The sequence below is a fragment of the Entelurus aequoreus genome, linkage group LG25 (genome assembly GCF_033978785.1).
Source record: "Entelurus aequoreus isolate RoL-2023_Sb linkage group LG25, RoL_Eaeq_v1.1, whole genome shotgun sequence".
Classification (NCBI taxonomy): domain Eukaryota; kingdom Metazoa; phylum Chordata; class Actinopteri; order Syngnathiformes; family Syngnathidae; genus Entelurus; species Entelurus aequoreus.
This window is the reverse complement of record NC_084755.1, coordinates 2,166,820-2,187,127: the sequence shown is the minus strand read 5'-3', so window position 1 is coordinate 2,187,127 and position 20,308 is coordinate 2,166,820. Positions and strand designations below refer to the sequence as shown.

The window sequence follows — 20,308 nt, the reverse complement described above, 5'->3', positions numbered from 1 at the left end:
AACACTTCAGAAACCCACTGTCAGTAACTACAGTTGGTCGCTACATCTCCTATGCAAGGCGAAAACCGTTTATCAACAACACCCAGAAACGCCGTCGGCTTCGCTGGGCCTGAGCTCATCTAAGATGGACTGATACAAAGTGGAAAAGTGTTCTGTGGTCTGACGAGTCCACATTTCAAATTGTTTTTGGAAACTGTGGACGTCGTGTCCTCCGGACCAAAGAGGAAAAGAACCATCCGGATTGTTATAGGCGCAAAGTTGAAAAGCCAGCATCTGTGATGGTATGGGGGTGTATTAGTGCCCAAGACATGGGTAACTTACACATCTGTGAAGGCGCCATTAATGCTGAAAGGTACAAACAGGTTTTGGAGCAACATATGTTGCCATCCAAGCAACGTTACCATGGACGCCCCTGCTTATTTCAGCAAGACAATGCCAAGCCACGTGTTCATAGTAGAAGAGTGCGGGTACTAGACTGGCCTGCCTGTAGTCCAGACATTGAAAATGGGTGGCGTATTATGAAGCCTAAAATAGCACAAGGGAGACCCCCGGACTGTTGAACAACTTAAGCTGTACATCAAGCAAGAATGGGAAAGAATTCCACCTGAGAAGCTTCAAAAACTGAGTGTTGTTAAAAGGAAAGGCCATGTAACACAGTGGTGAACATGCCCTTTCCCAACTACTTTGGCACGTGTTGCAGCCATGAAATTCTAAGTTAATTATTATTTGCAAAAAATAAAATAAAGCTTATGAGTTTGAACGTCAAATATGTTGTCTTTGTAGTGCATTCAACTGAATATGGCTTGAAAAGGATTTGCAAATCATTGTAATCCGTTTATATTTACATCTAACACAATTTCCCAACTCATATGGAAACGGGGTTTGTAGATGTATGCTGGCTCGTCTTCCAACACATTTTGACCACAACCCATTGGAGGCCTCACAATTTTCATTTACATAAGCAAAGATTGTTACATTCTATGGATTTCCACTATCCATCAAAAGGGGGCTCTCAAAGACAGTGTTTTTGTAAACTTACACACTGCTGTGTCCGTGACGGACAGGGAATGGTCCGTCAAGGCCTTGACTCTAGCCTCATGAGCCAGATTGACTTGAAATTTCTCACCAAGCTGAATGTGCTTGAGAAAACAGCCGTTTCACCGCTAAATTTGATACAGACCTCCAGGTCACCGACGCAATGTCTTTGCAGAACCACGTGGACTTGGTAGCAAGTAGCCCTTAAGTCACCAATCATTTGTTAACGATTAAACACGTTTAAGGGTATTTGTATTACATGTATGCTGGATCGTCTTCCAACACATTTTGACCACAACCCATTGGAGGCGTCAGCTTTTTCATATCAAGCCATGAAAGAATGGAATGGTCTCGCAGACGATCTAAAGAACAACTCTAGTTTTCACAGCTTCTGACAAGCAGTCAAAGACTGGCTTTTAGACCACCAGTCCTGCTCACATTATCAATACCAGGCAGGTAGTTGACCGTCAGATGATACCCTGGCGGGAGTAGTCTGAGTACAAGATTTGAGTACCATTCCAATCTTGTAACATCGCAAACTTTTTTATGTATGCAATCTCAATGGGGTATATAGTTATTGAATGATACCCTTATGGGTATCATCAGATGGCTACTGCATTGCATGTGGACTTTGATAAAAACTGCTGCACTGTATATACTTCTGCAGGGGCCTAGTGGTTAGAGTGTCCGCCCTGAGACCGGTAGGTTGTGAGTTCAAACCCCGGCCGAGTCATACCAAAGACTATAAAAATAGGACCCATTACCTCCCTGCTTGGAGCTCAGCATCAAAGGTTGGAATTGGGGGTAAAAATCACCAAAAATGATTACCGGGCACGGCCACCGCTAGGGATGTCCGATAATGGCTTTTTGCCGATATCCGATATTGTCCAACTCTTTAATTACCGATACCGATATCAACCGATATATACAGTCGTGAATTTAACACATTATTATGTCTAATTTGGACAACCAGGTATGGTGAAGATAAGGTACTTTTTAAAAAAAAATTATAAAATAAAATAAGATAAATAAATTAAAAACATTTTCTTGAATAAAAAAGAAAGTAAAACAATATAAAAACAGTTACATAGAAACTAGTAATTAATGAAAATGAGTAACATTAACTGTTAAAGAGTCATACCAAAGACTATAAAAATGGGACCCATAACCTCCCTGCTTGGCACTCAGCAACAAAGGGTTGGAGTTGGGGGTTAAATCACCAAAATGATTCCCGGGCGCGGCGCCGCTGCTGCCCACTGCTCCCCAAGGGGATGGGACAAATGCAGAGGACAAATTTCACCACATCTAGTGTGTGTGTGACAATCATTGGTACTTTATTCTTTAATCTTAAAGGTTAGTACTATTAGTGGACCAGCAGCACGCACAATCATGTGTGCTTACGGACTGTATCCCTTGCAGACTGTATTGATATATATTGATATATAATGTAGGAAGCAGAATATTAATAACAGAAAGAAACAACCCTTTTGTGTGAATGAGGAGGGAGGTTTTTTGGGTTGGTGCATTAATTGTAAGTGTATCTTGTGTTTTTTATGTTGATTTAATTAAAAAAAAAAAAAAAACGATACCGATAATAAAAAAACTGATACCAATAATTTCCGATATTACATTTTAACGCATTTATCGGCCGATAATATCGGCAGGCCGATATTATCGGACATCCCTAGCCACCGCTGCTGCCCACTGCTCCCCTCACCTCCCAGTGGGGTGATCAAGGGTGATGGGTCAAATGCAGAGAATAATTTCGCCACACCTAGTGTGTGTGTGACAATATTCGGTACTTTAACTTAATTATGTAATTTTAATATTGTTGTGTAATTTCAATCCTGAGTCATTTTATTGTGGATGTTAGACGCACCATAAAAGGACTACGGATCGAAATTAGCATGGTGCAAAATCTGGTGCAGCCATCTTCTTAATGCAACTGCACACTGTCCTTCAAATAAACAAATACAATACTAATTTCCTTTACGTTTATGTGAAAAAAATAAAATAAAAGAGTTTGCTACACATAAGCAAAGATTGTTACATTCTATGGATTTCCACTATCCATCAAAAGGGGCTCTTCAAAGACAATGTTTTTTTTGCAAACTTACACACTGCTGTCGGTGACGGACAGGGAATCGTCCGTCAAGGCGTCGCTGGACACCTCGCTGTCGTTGGTGCTGCTGACGGGGGCAAATGAGCCCATGTGACACACATCTCCACCCTTGTGGGACCTGAAAGGTGCAACAAAAACAATCAGGCCAGCGCCCGTATTGTAGTGACCATCTAACAGATGAGTTCAGTGTTTCCCATAAACTGCCAAGAGACCTGTGGCGGTGGGGGCGTGGTCACCATATCATCGAGTAATTTGCATAATTTACTACAATGAAATTATTTTCTCTAAAAAGGCTCAAAAAATGTTGTCTTACTAATTAGGGCTGTCCGATAATGGCTTTTTGTCGATATCCGATATGCCGATATTGTCCAACTCTTTAATTACCGATACCGATATCAACCGATACCGATATCAACCGATATATACAGTCGTGGAATTAACACATTATTATGCCTAATTTGGACAACCAGGTATGGTGAAGATAAGGTACTTTTTAAAAAAATGAATCAAATAAAATAAGAAATAAATTAAAAACATTTTCTTGAATAAAAAAGAAAGTAAAACAATATAAAAACAGTTACATAGAAACTAGTAATTAATGAAAATTTGTAAAATTAACTGTTAAAGGTTAGTATTATTAGTGGAGCAGCAGCACGCACAATCATGTGTGCTTACGGACTGTATCCCTTGCAGACTGTATTGATATATATTGATATATAATGTAGGAAGCAGAATATTAATAACAGAAAGAAACAACCCTTTTGTGTGAATGAGTGTAAATGGGGGAGGGAGGTTTTTTGGGTTGGTGCACTAATTGTAAGTGTATCTTGTGTTTTTTATGTGGATTTTATTTAAAAAAAACAACAACAAAAAACGATACTGATAATAAAAAAACCGATAATTTCCGATATTACATTTTAACGCATTTATCGGCCGATAATATCGGCAGACCGATATTATCGGACATCTCTATTACTAATTAATAATAACAGTTTTGTTTTATCCATCCATTTTACAATATAATTACAACACTTTATGTACATATTTATATACAGATTTGAACAATAATTTATTCACTGAAATATATGTATTAATTGTGGTTCTTACAAAAAATATATCTTATAAAATATAAAAGCTAACATGTCTCTTAAAGCTCTGCCCCTTTAATTAGTGCATACTAAATAATTTAACTTTAGCCTACTGCTACAACCATATTATTTACCAGCAACATAAACTGAAACAGAGGCAGAGGTGTCCTGCCACAGTCAGTAACAAACAAACAGAAAACAGTAGTGATCAAATACAAATAAGGCAACAAGATCTGAACAGCCTATATGGGCATCTACATCAACTATATGATTTACCTAAGAAGCTGGACAGGACAAAAAAATAAATAATAATAAATACAAATAGTTTTTTTTTATTTGTGGCGGACGTAATTCTTTCGTGGCGGGCCGCCACAAATAAATGAATGTGTGGGAAACACTGGAGTTCTTTGCAACAGGGTAACCTCTAAATACCCGACATTTAACACGCAAGTGCACTGGGAGACCACCTTCCCCCCTTTTTTATGCCCCATTTCTTCCATCTTAAAAAGCCAGCAGCTTTCCACTTCCCTCGCTCACTCTTTCCTGAACATTGATGTCCCGCTGTGCATGCATCCTTGCCACGATACAGGGGGAGGAGACGAGGGGGAGTGGCCATAATGGATGCATGAGTGTGTGTTGGGAAGCAAGGGGGTGGGCTAGCATGACTAACACTGTATAGGGCCCCCCCCCTCCAGCTCCAGGCTTGACCTTCAGAGGGGGGGGGGGGGCTTGCAAAGAGTCAGGTATTTAACGCAGCTGGCCTTGCATTCTTCCCCTGCCGTTTATCCTTTCTACTCCCTCGCTTTATTCCAAGAGGTGCCCCCTCACTTTTGCTCCAAAGGCATCCGTGACTTCTCCGAAAGGGAAGGAGGGAAAAACAAACACAAAGTGGAGAAAGGCAGGCGTGAGGGAACCGGGGGGAGAGTTGACACAAACAAGAGGGAGGAAGAGAGGGCTGAGGGGGTGTGGAAGTGGAGGTGTGCGCTGGTTGTTCTAAAGAGTCAGATGAGAAGATGCAAACAGGGAGAGGGAGAACATAGAAATGAGTTCCACATGGTTTGAATCGGTTTGACAACGAGAAGGAAAGAGACGGGGGGGGATCACATCAAACCAGGACTATTCTAGAAGTAGGGGTAGGCGCTCATAAGAAGGTTAGGTCCTGTCCAACATTTGCTTGTTTTTTTTTGTTGGGTTGAAAAAAGATCGTTAATAGTCACGTACCGTATTTTTCCGACTATAAGTCGCACCGGCCAAAAATGCATAATAAAGAAGGAAAAAAACATATATAAGTCGCACTGGAGTATAAGTCGCATTTTTTGGGGAAATGTATTTGATAAAAGCCAACAGCAAGAATAGACATTTGAAAGGCAATTTAAAATGTCTAAAGAATAGTGAACAACAGGCTGAATAAGTGTACGTTATATGAGGCATAAATAACCAACTGAGAAGGTGCCTGGGATGTTAACGTAACATATTATGGTAAGAGTCATTCAAATAACTATAACATATAGAACATGCTATACGTTTACCAAACAATCTGTCACTCCTAATCGCTAAATCCCATGAAATCTTATACGTCTATACTGTAATGTTTTGGAGCATTCACGCAATTAAGTATTGGGTTTTGTAGTCCACACGACGATTTTCCACTCCCGAACCCCTTCTCAAAAAACATTGTTGCAGGGCATCCAGAACGTCATTGCCATGTTGTAAAAAAGAAAGGCCGAAACGATGAATACTTTTATCGTTCCGCCCTAAAATCAATCTTGTGCAAAAAATAGCTTTAAAATGGATTATATTTACCCTCAAACTAGTATGTTTGTCTAGATCAGGGGTTTCAAACGTACAAATTAACCTGACATTTTTGAACGAAAAACAGCTGTTTTAAATGTGTCCACTAGATGTCGCAATAGCAATTATTTGTATCTTTGTACATGATGCTACATATGTACAAAACAAACCACATGATGTTAGTCGAGGAAAATGATCCAACTACATAAATTACATTCTGTAATTTGAGTTTGATGTACTTTTTTTTTCATCTTGATAGATTGAAAATTACCACCAATGAGTTGACTGATGGACATAATCACATCATTTATTCAGAAAGTATAAATAACGACAAATAAGGAGTATAAGTCGCACCGGCCGAAAATGCATAATAAAGAAGGAAAAAAATCATATATAAGTCGCACTGGAGTATAAGTTGCATTTTTTGGGGAAATTTATTTGATAAAAGCCAACACCAAGAATAGACATTTGAAAGGCAATTTAAAATGTCTAAAGAATAGTGAACAACAGGCTGAATAAGTGTACGTTATATGAGGCATAAATAACCAACTGAGAAGGTGCCTGGTATGTTAACGTAACATATTATAGTAAGAGTCATTCAAATAACTATAACATATAGAACATGCTATACGTTTACCAAACAATCTGTCACTCCTAATCGCTAAATCCCATGAAATCGTATACGTCTATACTGTAATGTTTTGGAGCATTCACGCAATTAAGTATTGGGTTTTGTAGTCCACACGACGATTCTCCACTCCCAAACCCCTTCTCAAAAAACATTGTTGCAGAACGTCATTGCCATGTTGTAAAAAAGAAAGGCCGAAACAATGAATATTTTTATCGTTCCGCCCTAAAATCAATCTTGTGCAAAAAATAGCCTTAAAATGGACTAAATTTACCCTAAAACTAGTATGTTTGTCTAGATCAGGGGTTTCAAACGTACAAATTAACCTGACATTTTTGAACGGAAAACAGCTGTTTTAAATGTGTCCACTAGATGTCGCAATAGCAATTATTTGTATCTTTGTAGATGATGCTACATATGTACAAAACAAACCACATGATGTTAGTCGAGGAAAATGATCTAACTACATAAATTACATTCTGTAATTTGAGTTTGATGTACTTTTTTTCATCTTGATGGATTGAAAATTACCACCAATGAGTTGACTGATGGACATAATCACATCATTTATTCAGAAAGTATAAATAACGACAAATAAGGAGTATAAGTCGCTCCGGAGTATAAGTCGCACCGGCCGAAAATGCATAATAAAGAAGGAAAAAAATCATATATAAGTCGCACTGGAGTATAAGTCACATTTTTTGGGGAAATGTATTTGATAAAAGCCAACACCAAGAATAGACATTTGAAAGGCAATTTAAAATGTCTAAAGAATAGTGAACAACAGGCTGAATAAGTGTACGTTATATGAGGCATAAATAACCAACTGGTATGTTAACGTAACATATTATGGTAAGAGTCATTCAAATAACTATAACATATAGAACATGCTATACGTTTACCAAACAATCTGTCACTCCTAATCGCTAAATCCCATGAAATCTTATACGTCTAGTCTCTTACGTGAATGAGATCAATATTATTATTTGATATTTTACGCTAATGTGTTAATAATTTCACACATAAGTCGCTCCTGAGTATAAGTCGCACCCCCGGCCAAACTATGAAAAAAAACTGCGAATTATAGTCCGAAAAATACGGTAATTCTATTAACCGCAACATGTGAGTGTGAAAAAACCCCAACAACATTATCATTTGTCCATAAACAAAGGAAATAATCTGAGACTGTCTTTATTTTTAAGTTATCGTGCCGTGATTTTACCAGTCCGGCCCACTTGGGAGTAGATTTTTCCCCATGTGGCCCCCCCCCCGATCTAAAATGAGTTTAACACCCCTGCTCTAGACCAGGGTTTTTCAACCACAGATACAGTCTGGTGTGCCGTGGGAGATTATCTAATTTCACCCATTTGGGTTAAAAATGTTTTTTGCAAACCAGTAATTATTGTCTGCAAATTATGTGTTGTTGTTGTTGAGTGTCAGTGCTGTCTAGAGCTTGGCAGAGTAACCGTGTAATACTCTTCCATATCAGTAGGTGGCAGCAGGTAGCTAATTGCTTTCTAGATGTCGGAAACAGCGGGAGGCAGTGTGCAGGTAAAAAGACGTCAAATGCTTAAACCAAACATAAACAAAAGGTGAGTGCCCCTAAGAAAAGGCATTGAAGCTAAGGGAAGGCTACGCAGAACGAAACTAAAACAGAACTGGCTGCAAAGTAAACAAAAACAGAATGCTGGACGACAGCAAAGACTTACTGTGGAGCAGAGAAGGCGTCCACAATGTACATGAAAATGAACAATGTCCCCACAAAGACGGATGAAAAAAACTGAAATATTCTTGACTGCTAAAACAAAGTAGATGCGGGAAATATCGCTCAAAGGAAGACATGAAACTGCTACAGGAAAATACCAATAAAAGAGAAAAAGCCATTAAAATAGGAGTGCAAGACAAAAACTAAACCACTACACACAGGAAAACAGCCAAAAAGTCCAAATAAGTCAGGGTGTGATGTGACAGGTGGTGACAGTACACCTACTTTGAGACAAGAGCTATAGTGATGCATGCTTGGTTATCCTTTAAAGTCATATCCAACAATTGCGACGACGACTTTTTACTGTCAACTGAGTTTCATTTTTTAATGATTCCTGCTGGTGGTGTGCCTCCGCATTTTTCCAACGCCAAAAATGTGCCTCGGCTCAAAAAAGGTTGAAAAACACTGCTCTGGACGGTGACCGTACCTCGTCTCTCGTTCAAAAACTGAGCAGGGATAGGCTCCAGCTCCCCTACGACGACGTAGAAAACGGCCAGACGACAACCGCCCAGCAGTATAAAAATGCCCTTACCCAGGAATTTCCCATTGAGATTAAGAATCTCTTTTACAAGGGAGAGTCCTGCGCTCATAAACCAGCGTGGGCGGCACCGGCGGGTGAAGTGTCTCGCCTGAGGACACGACGGCGGCGACTCGGGGACGGCGGGAGCGAGTATTCGCACCGGGAACCCTCAGGTTTTCTGGACGGCCGCGCTACCATCTGAGCCACGCCGCCCTTTATCAACTTTATTCGTTTACGAAGTTATAAACCGAGCGCTTTATAGGTCATCAAACGTGTGCCACCGCCGGTGACGGTTTTACGAGGCTATAACCAAGCGAAGGTGCGTGGTATCATCATCAATCTGTCGGTGCCGCAGAAAGCGCCTCAAGGTCGGCGCGGCACTAAAGCTGGCGTCATCAGGAAGCCGAGCGAGTCCTGCCAACACTGTGAACTTTTCCACTGGAAGATGATCCCCCCCCCAACCCCACCCCACCCGCCTGTTCCACGGGACTATTTCAAAGTGCCGGAAATCCGGGTGGCCAGTGCCAGCAAACATGGGCTGCCAGAGATGGTGTCAGGGTGACATATGGGGGGAGGGTGGCACACACGGCACAAGCCAACGGTCGCACACAAAATAGTCTTACCTGAAGCCCCTGTCCAGGACCTCCACCCCCCTCGTGGACACGTGCGCCCTCTGCGCCTTCACCAGCAGTGCGGTCTGGGCTTTGCTTTTGAAGTCAAAACTCCACTCCTCCTCTTCGTTGAGCGTGGGCAGATATCCGCACATGACCTGCAGGTCGCCCAAGCTGCCGGGGTTGACGGGGTTGGGGTTCTCGCCGCCGCTCCTCGCGAACTTGAAGAAAACGTCCGACGTCAGGAACATCTGGTAGGCGTTCTCCTCCATGTCGCTCTGGATCTCCGTCTGCGCCTGGTCGAACATGGCAGAGTCGATGTGCTGCTTCTTGATGTTGTCCCGGATGAAGGTTTTCGTCGCCGGCTTGAGCTGTTTGGCCACCACGCCGTTGTTCTCGATGTAGCGCTTGTAGATGGCTTTGGCCACCCTCTGCGTTTTGGCATCCTTGAGGTCCATCTGCCTGAAGCCATTGCAGGCGAACCAGAAGTCTAAAGTGTCGGCGCACTTCTCCCCTTCCAGGAATGTCCTGAAAAGAACGGCGCCGTCCTGGTCGCCCAGGAGAGAATGCAGGGATTTGGTCCAGCGGGAGAGCGGCGAGTCCGGGGAGGCGCTGCCCTCGGGCTCCCCGAGACCGTCCTCGTTCCTCCTGGCCGAGGAGCCGGGAGGGCTGATGAGCTCCACGGACTTGGGGGGCGGCGGTTTCATCATGGCGCGTTTGGAGGGGTAGCAGGGCGCCTCGCCCTCCTCCCCGGGCACCGGGGGTCGGGGAGCATCCTCTCGGAAACTACTGGCGATGTGGTCCATGAGCAGCCAGCTCATGGCTCTTGAAAGCAGCGGGGAGGAGGAGAGAGACCCGAGTGTTGTTCCGCCTTCTGAGCTTCTCCTGTAATCTCCTCACTCTCTTATGACAGCGGGGAGCTTCTTCTCCTGCAGCCCGACTTCTCTCTGGAACACAAAGTATTGATCTAATCAAAACCTGATCCAGCACAGCCTCAAAGGGAGTCTTTTTTTGAGCCACATGCTGACTTTTACAGGGGTGGAGGGGGGGGGAAGAAACAAGAGAGGAAATGTGCAGCTGCATTACATACACTTTGGATCGTCAAGCACAGATAAACATGGAACTGGACAATTTGCACGAATGTCAAACTAAAAAGTGTGACTTCTAATAAAGCTCGTTTGGAGGCTGCAGAGACAAGGATGGAGGAATGATGGGAGCAAAATGTCACCAAGGAAAAAGTTTTCTGGCCACTACTTCACCCATAGACTGTCATTGTGCTGCTTCGATTCCGTTCCAGTTTATGTGGAACATGCGTACGATACAATGTCATGCGTCACACAATTCCAAGTTGTTTCGTTACAGCACGCCCGAAAAGGAGTAGGAAGAAGCAGAGCTTATTTAATCCTACCCCATTTCATACCATAGCAATTGTCCTTGTTCTCTGTAACATAACAGTGAACAAATAAATCATAAATAAATAATATACCATAGTAAGCATGCAAATATTAAAGACATAAATAATCTTTGTCTCAATAAAACAGAAAAGAAAAAAAGGGTTCAAGATGTTCATCATAATTCTTGTTCTGTGTACTTAGTGAACACTTGTAGTTTAAACAGTCTCTCAAACTGAATCATTTTGGTGCTTTGATGGATTTCTTTGCTTAATCCGTTCCATAATTCAATTCCACATACTGATATGCTAAAGGTTTTAAGTGTTGTACGAGCATACAAACATTTTAAATGACATTTTCCTCTAAGGTTATATTTCTCCATTTTTGTTGAGAAGAATTGTATTCTCATTAAACAAAAATAGTAAACAAAACCCGGTGGGTGGTTTTCCTATTATAATGTGTTTCAATGTCAAAATAGTCATGCTGTTGGTTGAGTTTGAGTTGATTTGGAACGTGCATGCATGCATGCAACATGATGCATCACGATATAGAAAGCGACTTAAATGTAAAATATATTTTTTTGTGTTGGAATCGTGTTAAAAAAAGTCTTAAAATTAACGCGGAAAAAGTTTTCTGGCTACTACCTTACATATAGAATGTGATTTTACTACTTTTGGGAAGCAAAGTATTCTCATTTAACAAAAATTGTCAACAACACCCAGCGGGTGGTTTTCCTATTATAATGTGTTACAATGTCAAAATAGTCATGTTGTTAGTGGTTATACATCCTATTGTATAGAAAGCGACTTAAATGTAAAATAGCTTTTTTATGTTGGAATTGTGTTAAAAAGTCTTAAAATAAATGCAAAAAAAGTTTTCTGGCTAACACCTCACAAATGGAATGTAATTTTACTACTTTTGGGAAGCAAAGTATTCTCATTAAACAAAAAATGTCAACAACACCCAGGGGGTGGTTTTCCTATTATGTGTTACAATGTCAAAATAGTCATGTTAGTGGTTATACATCCTATTGTATATACAGCGATTTAAGTGTAAAATAGCTTTTTTATGTTGGAATTGTGTTAAAAAGTCTTAAAATAAACGCAAAAAAAGTTTTCTGGCTACTACCTTACATATAGAATGTGATTTTACTACTTTTGGGAAGCAAAGTATTCTCATTTAACAAAAATTGTCAACAACACCCAGCGGGTGGTTTTCCTATTATAATGTGTTACAATGTCAAAATAGTCATGTTGTTAGTGGTTATACATCCTATTGTATAGAAAGCGACTTAAATGTAAAATAGCTTTTTTATGTTGGAATTGTGTTAAAAAGTCTTAAAATAAATGCAAAAAAAGTTTTCTGGCTAACACCTCACAAATGGAATGTAATTTTACTACTTTTGGGAAGCAAAGTATTCTCATTAAACAAAAAATGTCAACAACACCCAGGGGGTGGTTTTCCTATTATGTGTTACAATGTCAAAATAGTCATGTTAGTGGTTATACATCCTATTGTATATACAGCGATTTAAGTGTAAAATAGCTTTTTTATGTTGGAATTGTGTTAAAAAGTCTTAAAATAAACGCAAAAAAAGTTTTCTGGCTACTACCTTACATATAGAATGTGATTTTACTACTTTTGGGAAGCAAAGTATTCTCATTTAACAAAAATTGTCAACAACACCCAGCGGGTGGTTTTCCTATTATAATGTGTTACAATGTCAAAATAGTCATGTTGTTAGTGGTTATACATCCTATTGTATAGAAAGCGACTTAAATGTAAAATAGCTTTTTTATGTTGGAATTGTGTTAAAAAGTCTTAAAATAAATGCAAAAAAAGTTTTCTGGCTAACACCTCACAAATGGAATGTAATTTTACTACTTTTGGGAAGCAAAGTATTCTCATTAAACAAAAAATGTCAACAACACCCAGGGGGTGGTTTTCCTATTATGTGTTACAATGTCAAAATAGTCATGTTAGTGGTTATACATCCTATTGTATATACAGCGATTTAAGTGTAAAATAGCTTTTTTATGTTGGAATTGTGTTAAAAAGTCTTAAAATAAACGCAAAAAAAGTTTTCTGGCTACCACCTCACAAATGGAATGTAATTGTACTACTTTTGGGAAGCAAAGTATTCTCATTAAACAAAAAATGTCAACAACACCCAGGGGGTGGTTTTCCTATTATGTGTTACAATGTCAAAATAGTCATGTCGTTAGTGGTTATAAATCCTATTCTATAGAAAGCGACTTAAATGTAAAATAGCTTTTTTGGGTTGGAATCATGTTAAAAAGTCTTAAAATATACATGAAAAAAGTTTTCAGGCTACTACCTCACACATAGAATGTAATTTGATGACTTTAGGGAAGCAATGTATTCTCATTAATTAAACAAAAATTGTCTACAACACCCAAGCGGGTGGTTTTCCTATTATAATGTGTTAGAATATCGAAATAGTCATGTTGTTAGGGGTTATAAGTCATATTGTATAGAAAGCAACTTAAATGTAAAATAGCTTGAATTGTGTTGAAATTGTGTTAAAAAGTCTTAAAATAAACGCAAACAACGTTTTCTGGCTACCACATCACACATAGAATGTAATTTTACTACTTTTGGGAAGCAAAGTATTCTCACTAAACAAAAATTGTCAACAACACCCAGCGGGTGGTTTTCCTATTATAATGTGTTACAATGTCAAAATAGTCATGTTGTTAGTGGTTATACATCCTATTGTATAGAAAGCGACTTAAATGTAAAATAGCTTTTTTATGTTGGAATTGTGTTAAAAAGTCTTAAAATAAATGCAAAAAAAGTTTTCTGGCTAACACCTCACAAATGGAATGTAATTTTACTACTTTTGGGAAGCAAAGTATTCTCATTAAACAAAAAATGTCAACAACACCCAGGGGGTGGTTTTCCTATTATGTGTTACAATGTCAAAATAGTCATGTTAGTGGTTATACATCCTATTGTATATACAGCGATTTAAGTGTAAAATAGCTTTTTTATGTTGGAATTGTGTTAAAAAGTCTTAAAATAAACGCAAAAAAAGTTTTCTGGCTACCACCTCACAAATGGAATGTAATTGTACTACTTTTGGGAAGCAAAGTATTCTCATTAAACAAAAAATGTCAACAACACCCAGGGGGTGGTTTTCCTATTATGTGTTACAATGTCAAAATAGTCATGTCGTTAGTGGTTATAAATCCTATTCTATAGAAAGCGACTTAAATGTAAAATAGCTTTTTTGGGTTGGAATCATGTTAAAAAGTCTTAAAATATACATGAAAAAAGTTTTCAGGCTACTACCTCACACATAGAATGTCATTTGATGACTTTAGGGAAGCAACGTATTCTCATTAATTAAACAAAAATTGTCTACAACACCCAGCGGGTGGTTTTCCTATTATAATGTGTTAGAATATCGAAATAGTCATGTTGTTAGGGGTTATAAGTCATATTGTATAGAAAGCAACTTAAATGTAAAATAGCTTTAATTGTGTTGAAATTGTGTTAAAAAGTCTTAAAATAAACGCAAACAACGTTTTCTGGCTACCACATCACACATAGAATGTAATTTTACTACTTTTGGGAAGCAAAGTATTCTCACTAAACCAAAATTGTCAACAACACCCAGCGGGTGGTTTTCCTAATATAATGTGTTACAATGTCAAAATAGTCATGTTGTTAGTGGTTCTAAATCTTATTGTATAGAAAGCGACTTAAATGTAAAACTTGTGTTGGAATTGTGTTAAAAAAGTCTTAAAATAAACGACACCCCCCCCTCCTGCTAGCTTGGAACTTCAAAGGCAAGTCACCGCGACATCAAAGCAAAGAGAAAAAAGAAGGAGGGGGGGAATTAGCTTACCATCGACCCCCGAGAGTTCACTCCTTAAATGTGTTGGAAAAGTATAAAAATGATGAAATAAAAGTAAGAAGGTATCCACGGGACGATATAATCCACAGTGGCAGCCGCGAGCTTCGCCACGTTCGGTGCGTCCACGCTTTTGGTGGCGAGGAGGGAAGAAAAAATAAAGTGTCCAGACGAGCGAAAGAAGGATCGAAAGGGGGGAAAAGAGCGCTTTGCTCCCCGCCTCCTAGTCTCCACCTCCCTCCTTCCCCTCCGCGTCCTGCTGGCGGTGTTTCAGGCGGCCATGGGGCGACTGCGGCTCTCCTCAAGGCGACTCCAGCGCGGAATGAGCCGCCAGTGCTGCGGGGCGGCGCACTTCAAAGTAAAAGCGCCGACTGCCGGGTCCTGGAAGCTACATAACAACACCGGCGACAGCTGTGTTTCCCCGCCTTGTAAAAAACAAAACAAAGCGCGGTGGGTTTACCGCGGCCGCTCCTCGCACACGAGTGGACGTACGTGTTTTTTATTTCCGGACCGCGTCTCCTCTTTTTGTCAATTTGTTGCGTGTTTGTGGCCAGGACCTTATCAAAGGCCGGCAATCTTGCGCCAACTCCCTGAGGCTTTGGCGCGTCACAAGTAACTGATCCTGCCGCCCCAATAGTATTATCGCAACAATCCCTCTGTTGCTACATCAACTTAAAAAGACACTTTTTTTTTTCACTCTTTTCTTTTTCGACCTGCATAGTTGGAGAGATTAACCCGTTGGAGCCTCGGGGATGCACAAAGCAAACACCGACAATGCTCTAATATGATTTAGCTGCTTCTTTTTTTTTTTTTTAGCATAATCAGTTTAACTAAGGTAAAAGTTGATAACAATAAAAAAAAAAAAATTAAGCATCTCTAGGAGTGTGAGAGAAAACAGCACTCAACAGCGCCCACCAGTGGCCACATGCACATCGCATGTTAAGTCAGTTGTTGGAGGTACTGAACCCCACCAGTTTCATATGCACTTTCACCGAACCCTTCAGTGAAAAATAAAATGTTTTTTTCTTAATTTATAAATATTAATCATGAAATGATGTTACTACATCAAATAAATACTAATAACGATCTATTTTACAAACAGAATGTTACAGGAATGTACACACACTGCAAAAACTGAAATCTATGTAAGATTAAAGGCCTACTGAAATTAAATATTCTTATTTAAACGGGGATAGCAGATCCATTCTATGTGTCATACTTGATCATTTCGCGATATTGCCATATTTTTGCTGAAAGGATTTAGTAGAGAACATCGACGATAAAGTTCGCAACTTTTGCTCGCTGATAAAAAAAAGCCTTGCCTGTACCGGAAGTAGCGTGACGTCACAGGTTGAAAGGCTCCTCGCATTTCCCCATTGTTTACACCAGCAGCGAGAGCGATTCGGACCGAGAAAGCGACGATTACCCCATTAATTTGAGCCAGGATGAAAGATTTGTGGATGAGGAACGTGAGAGTGAAGGACTAGAGTGCAGTGCAGGACGTATCTTTTTTCGCTCTGATCGTAACTTAGGTACAAGCTGGCTCATTGGATTCCACACTTTCTCCTTTTTCTATTGTGGATCACGGATTTGTATTTTAAACCACCTGGGATACTATATCCTCTTGAAAATGAGTCGAGAACGCGAAATGGACATTCACAGTGACTTTTATCTCCACGACAATACATCGGCGAAATGCTTTAGCTACGAGCTAACGTGATAGCACCGTGCTTTAACTGCATATAGAAACAAAAAAATAAACCCCTGACTGGAAGGATAGATAGAAAATCAACAATACTATTAAACCGTGGACATGTAAATACACGGTTAATGCTTTCCAGGCTGGCGAAGGTTAACAATGCTGTGCTAACGACGCCATTGAAACTTAGCAACGGGACCTCACAGAGCTATGCTAAAAACATTAGCTCTCCACCTACGCCAGCCAGCCCTCATCTACTCATCAACACCCGTGCTCACCTGCGTTCCAGCGATCGGCAGAAGGACGAAGGATTTCACCCGATGCGTTTGGCGGCCCGGAGACGTAGGAAGTCAAGGTGAGGTCGGCGGCTAGCGCGGCTAGCGCTCCAACAAAGTCCTCCTGGTTGTGTTGCTGTAGTCCGCTGCTAATACACCGATCCCACCCACAACTGTCTTCTTTGCAGCCTTCATTGTTCATTAAACAAATTGCAAAAGATGTCCAGAATACTGTGGAATTATGAAATGAAAACAGAGCTTTTTGTATAGGATTCTACGGGGTACCATAACTTCCGTTACTCTGACTTCGTCACGCGCATACGTCATCATACCGCAACGTTTCAGCCGGATATTTCCCGGGAATTTTAAAATGTCACTTTATAAGTTAACCCGGCCGTATTGGCATGTGTTGCAATGTTAAGATTTCATCATTGATATATAAACTATCAGACTGCGTGGTCGGTAGTAGTGGCTTTCAGTAGGCCTTTAAAGGAATGTACACACACTGCAAAAACTGACATCTAAGTAAGATGAAATATCTCAAATAAGGGTGATATTTGCTTATTTTCTGTCTGATAAGATAATTCTTCTCACTAAGCAGATTTTATGTTAGAGTGTTTTACTTGTTTTAAGTGTTTTGGTCCTAAATGATGTCAGTAAGATATTACAGCTTGTTGCTGAGATGTTATGACCTATATTGAGTAAAACATGCTTGAAACTAGAATATCAACTGTTGCAAAGCTGTGTCATCAACACTCACAAGTATAAAACTACTTTTTTAAAGTCATCATTTCTTATTTCAAGCATGAAAAAAAAAATTCATGATTTTGACAAAATTGTCTCGTAATTAAAACAGATGACAGCCAAATGGACTTTGCTGTTTTATTTTCCATGAAACAATAGAAAATACGTACTCATCAGTTGGCACAGTACAGTAAACTGACAGTTAATATTTAAACATTTCACATTTCTAACTATTTTGAACAGAAATAGTTCATGCACATTCAGATAAATTCCTCCAAATTACTATTAAAAAAATGTTGGCCGGGAGCCGGGCTGTATATATGCGCACTAATTGACTGAAAGAGCACGCACTTGGCGCGATGATGTCATGTTATCCATGGAAAAATGCATTTTTAGACAATATGATTTGCCTGAGCGGCTAGGAGACCCTGAGAGTAACAAGCGCTTGCCTTGTTGCCTTTCCATTAAGAACAATAAATTAGTTTTTAGTATAAGTTTGCTGGTTTGAAGAAATGTAATGCCGAGCGCATATCATTATGTCAAGATAATGGCACTAGCATTTACTTCATTTAAGAATATTTTTCAACATGTTAAGCAAAAAGGTCTCTTTTTTTTTCTACCAAGAAAAGTGCACTTGTTATAAGTGAGAATATACTTATTTTAAGCTATTTTTGGGTTCATTGAGGTTAGCTAATTTTACTTCTTTAGGAAAGTATTGACAAGCCAAATTTTCTTGTTCTGTTGGCAGATAATTTTGCTTAGTTCAAGTAAAATACCCCTCATTTTTGTATATTTTTTTCTTGTTTTTGAACACTGATTTTTTGCAGTGCATGATCCCATGTTTACATCTCATTGTGCAAAATGTGAATGTTTTAGTGGGAACTAAATGCGATATCGGAAAGGGGTACAAATTATTTCCAAAGCAGGACCCCCACCCAGACATACAATACTAGCACACAGCTCATGAAAACAATATGTGGTAGGTTGGAGTTCAAATCCCAGCCGAGTCATACCAAAGACTATAAAAATGGGACCCATTACCTCCCTGCTTGGCACTCAGCATCAAGGGTTGGAGTTGGGGGTTAAATCACCAAAATGATTCCCGGGCGCGGCGCCGCTGCTGCCCACTGCTCCCCAAGAGGATGGGTCAAATGCAGAGGACAAATTTCACCACATCTAGTGTGTGTGTGACAATCATTGGTACTTTAATCTTAATCTTAATCTTGCGTTACTGTCATTGTAAGTGGGCCAAAACACTTATTTTTGAAAATAATCCCATGACTGCTGTCATTTGATTATAATAAAACATCCATCCATCCATCCATTTTCTACCGCTTGTCCCTTTTGGCGTCATTAACTTGGTATTTAGTCAGGTTTGGGACAGGTGTGCTGCTGGTGTGGCCACAGTGTGCATGTCTAAGTTAAAGTACCAATGATTGTCACACACACACTAGGTGTGGTGAAATTTGTCCTCTGCATTTGACCCATCACCCTTGTTCACCCCCTGGGAGGTGAGGGGAGCAGTGAGCAGCAGCGGTGGCCGCGCCCGGGAATCATTTTTGGTGATTTAACCCCCAATTCCAACCCTTGATGCTGAGTGCCAAGCAGGGAGGTAATGGCTCCCATTTTTATACACTGCAAAAAGAGTGAAACCAAAACTAGTGTACACAACAGGGTCCAGATTTGAAAAGCGGGATTTAAAAAAAAAAAAAAAAAAAAAATGGTAACAAACCTGAATGGTCTGAATAAGTTCAAATGGTTGGTTTTGGAATTTTTCAAATCAGTCAAGAAATGTTGAAGTAGTAACATGTTGAATTGAGAAATGGTATTACGGAATTCCTGGAATTTCGGGAAAACCGGCAATTTTTCCAGTTCAAAAAACAACTTTATTTTTTTGTCCTGATTAAGAGGAATGTTTTGACGGTTGAAGTGGGTTGAAAAATGTGGAAGGAGTAGTCACCAGAAAAAAGGGTGGAAATAGGGCTTTAGAAAACCAGGAATTCTGGAAAATCCTGGAATGCTTTTGAATTTGGACAAAAAGTAGTTTAAATTTACAGGATGAGTGGAATGTGTTGAAGGTGGAATGGTTTGAATCAGTTGAAAAATGTGGAAATGGTGGAAGTTTGAAAAATGGCCAATTCATTTTGAATGGGAAAAATGTCCCGGGAAAACTGAAATTCTGGGAAATCTGTGAATTTTTGGAGTTTGTCAAGGGAAAGCCCGCTATTCCCGAATAGGCTGAACAGTTTGAAGTTGTAACAGTTTGAATCAGATGAAAAATGTGGGAATTGTGGAACTTTGAAGAATGTCCCATTGATTTCAATGAGAATTTCCCTAAAATTTGGGAATTTCGGGAAAAGCGGGATTAAAAGAAAAAAAATGGTAACAAACTTGAATGGTCTGAATAAGTTCAAATGGTTGGTTTTAGAATTTTTAAAATCAGTCAAGAAATGTTGAAGTAGTAACATGTTGAATTGAGGAATGGTATTAAGGAATTCCTGGAATTTCGGGAAAAAGGGGAATTTTTCCAGTTCAAAAAACAACTTTGTTTTTTTGTCCTGATTAAGAGGAATGTTTTGATGGTTGAAGTGGGTTGAAAAATGTGGGAGGAGTAGTCGCCAGAAAAAAAGGTGGAAATAGGGCTTTAGAAAACTAGGAATTCTGGAAAATCCTGGAATGCTTTTGAATTCGGACAAAAATTAGTTTAAATTTCCAGGATGAGTGGAATGTGTTGAAGGTGGAATGGTTTGAATCAGTTG

The 20,308-nt window shown here is 39.6% G+C and overlaps 1 protein-coding gene across 3 annotated transcripts in view; it reads right to left on the bottom strand.

Annotated features, from left to right (window-relative positions):
- Nucleotides 1–15,448, bottom strand: part of LOC133642999 (axin-2-like) — a 54,686-nt gene extending 39,238 nt beyond the window's left edge. For all 3 annotated transcript variants that reach the window (XM_062037417.1, XM_062037418.1, XM_062037419.1), the window contains exons 1-3: nucleotides 14,826–15,448; nucleotides 9,573–10,507; nucleotides 3,153–3,275 (exon numbers count right to left, since the gene is read on the bottom strand). In XM_062037417.1, coding sequence (XP_061893401.1) covers nucleotides 3,153–3,275; nucleotides 9,573–10,381 — 932 coding nt within the window. In that variant the 5' untranslated portion in view covers nucleotides 10,382–10,507; nucleotides 14,826–15,448. The remainder of the gene's footprint in view (nucleotides 1–3,152; nucleotides 3,276–9,572; nucleotides 10,508–14,825) is intronic.
- Between the last annotated feature and the right edge of the window lie 4,860 nt (nucleotides 15,449–20,308).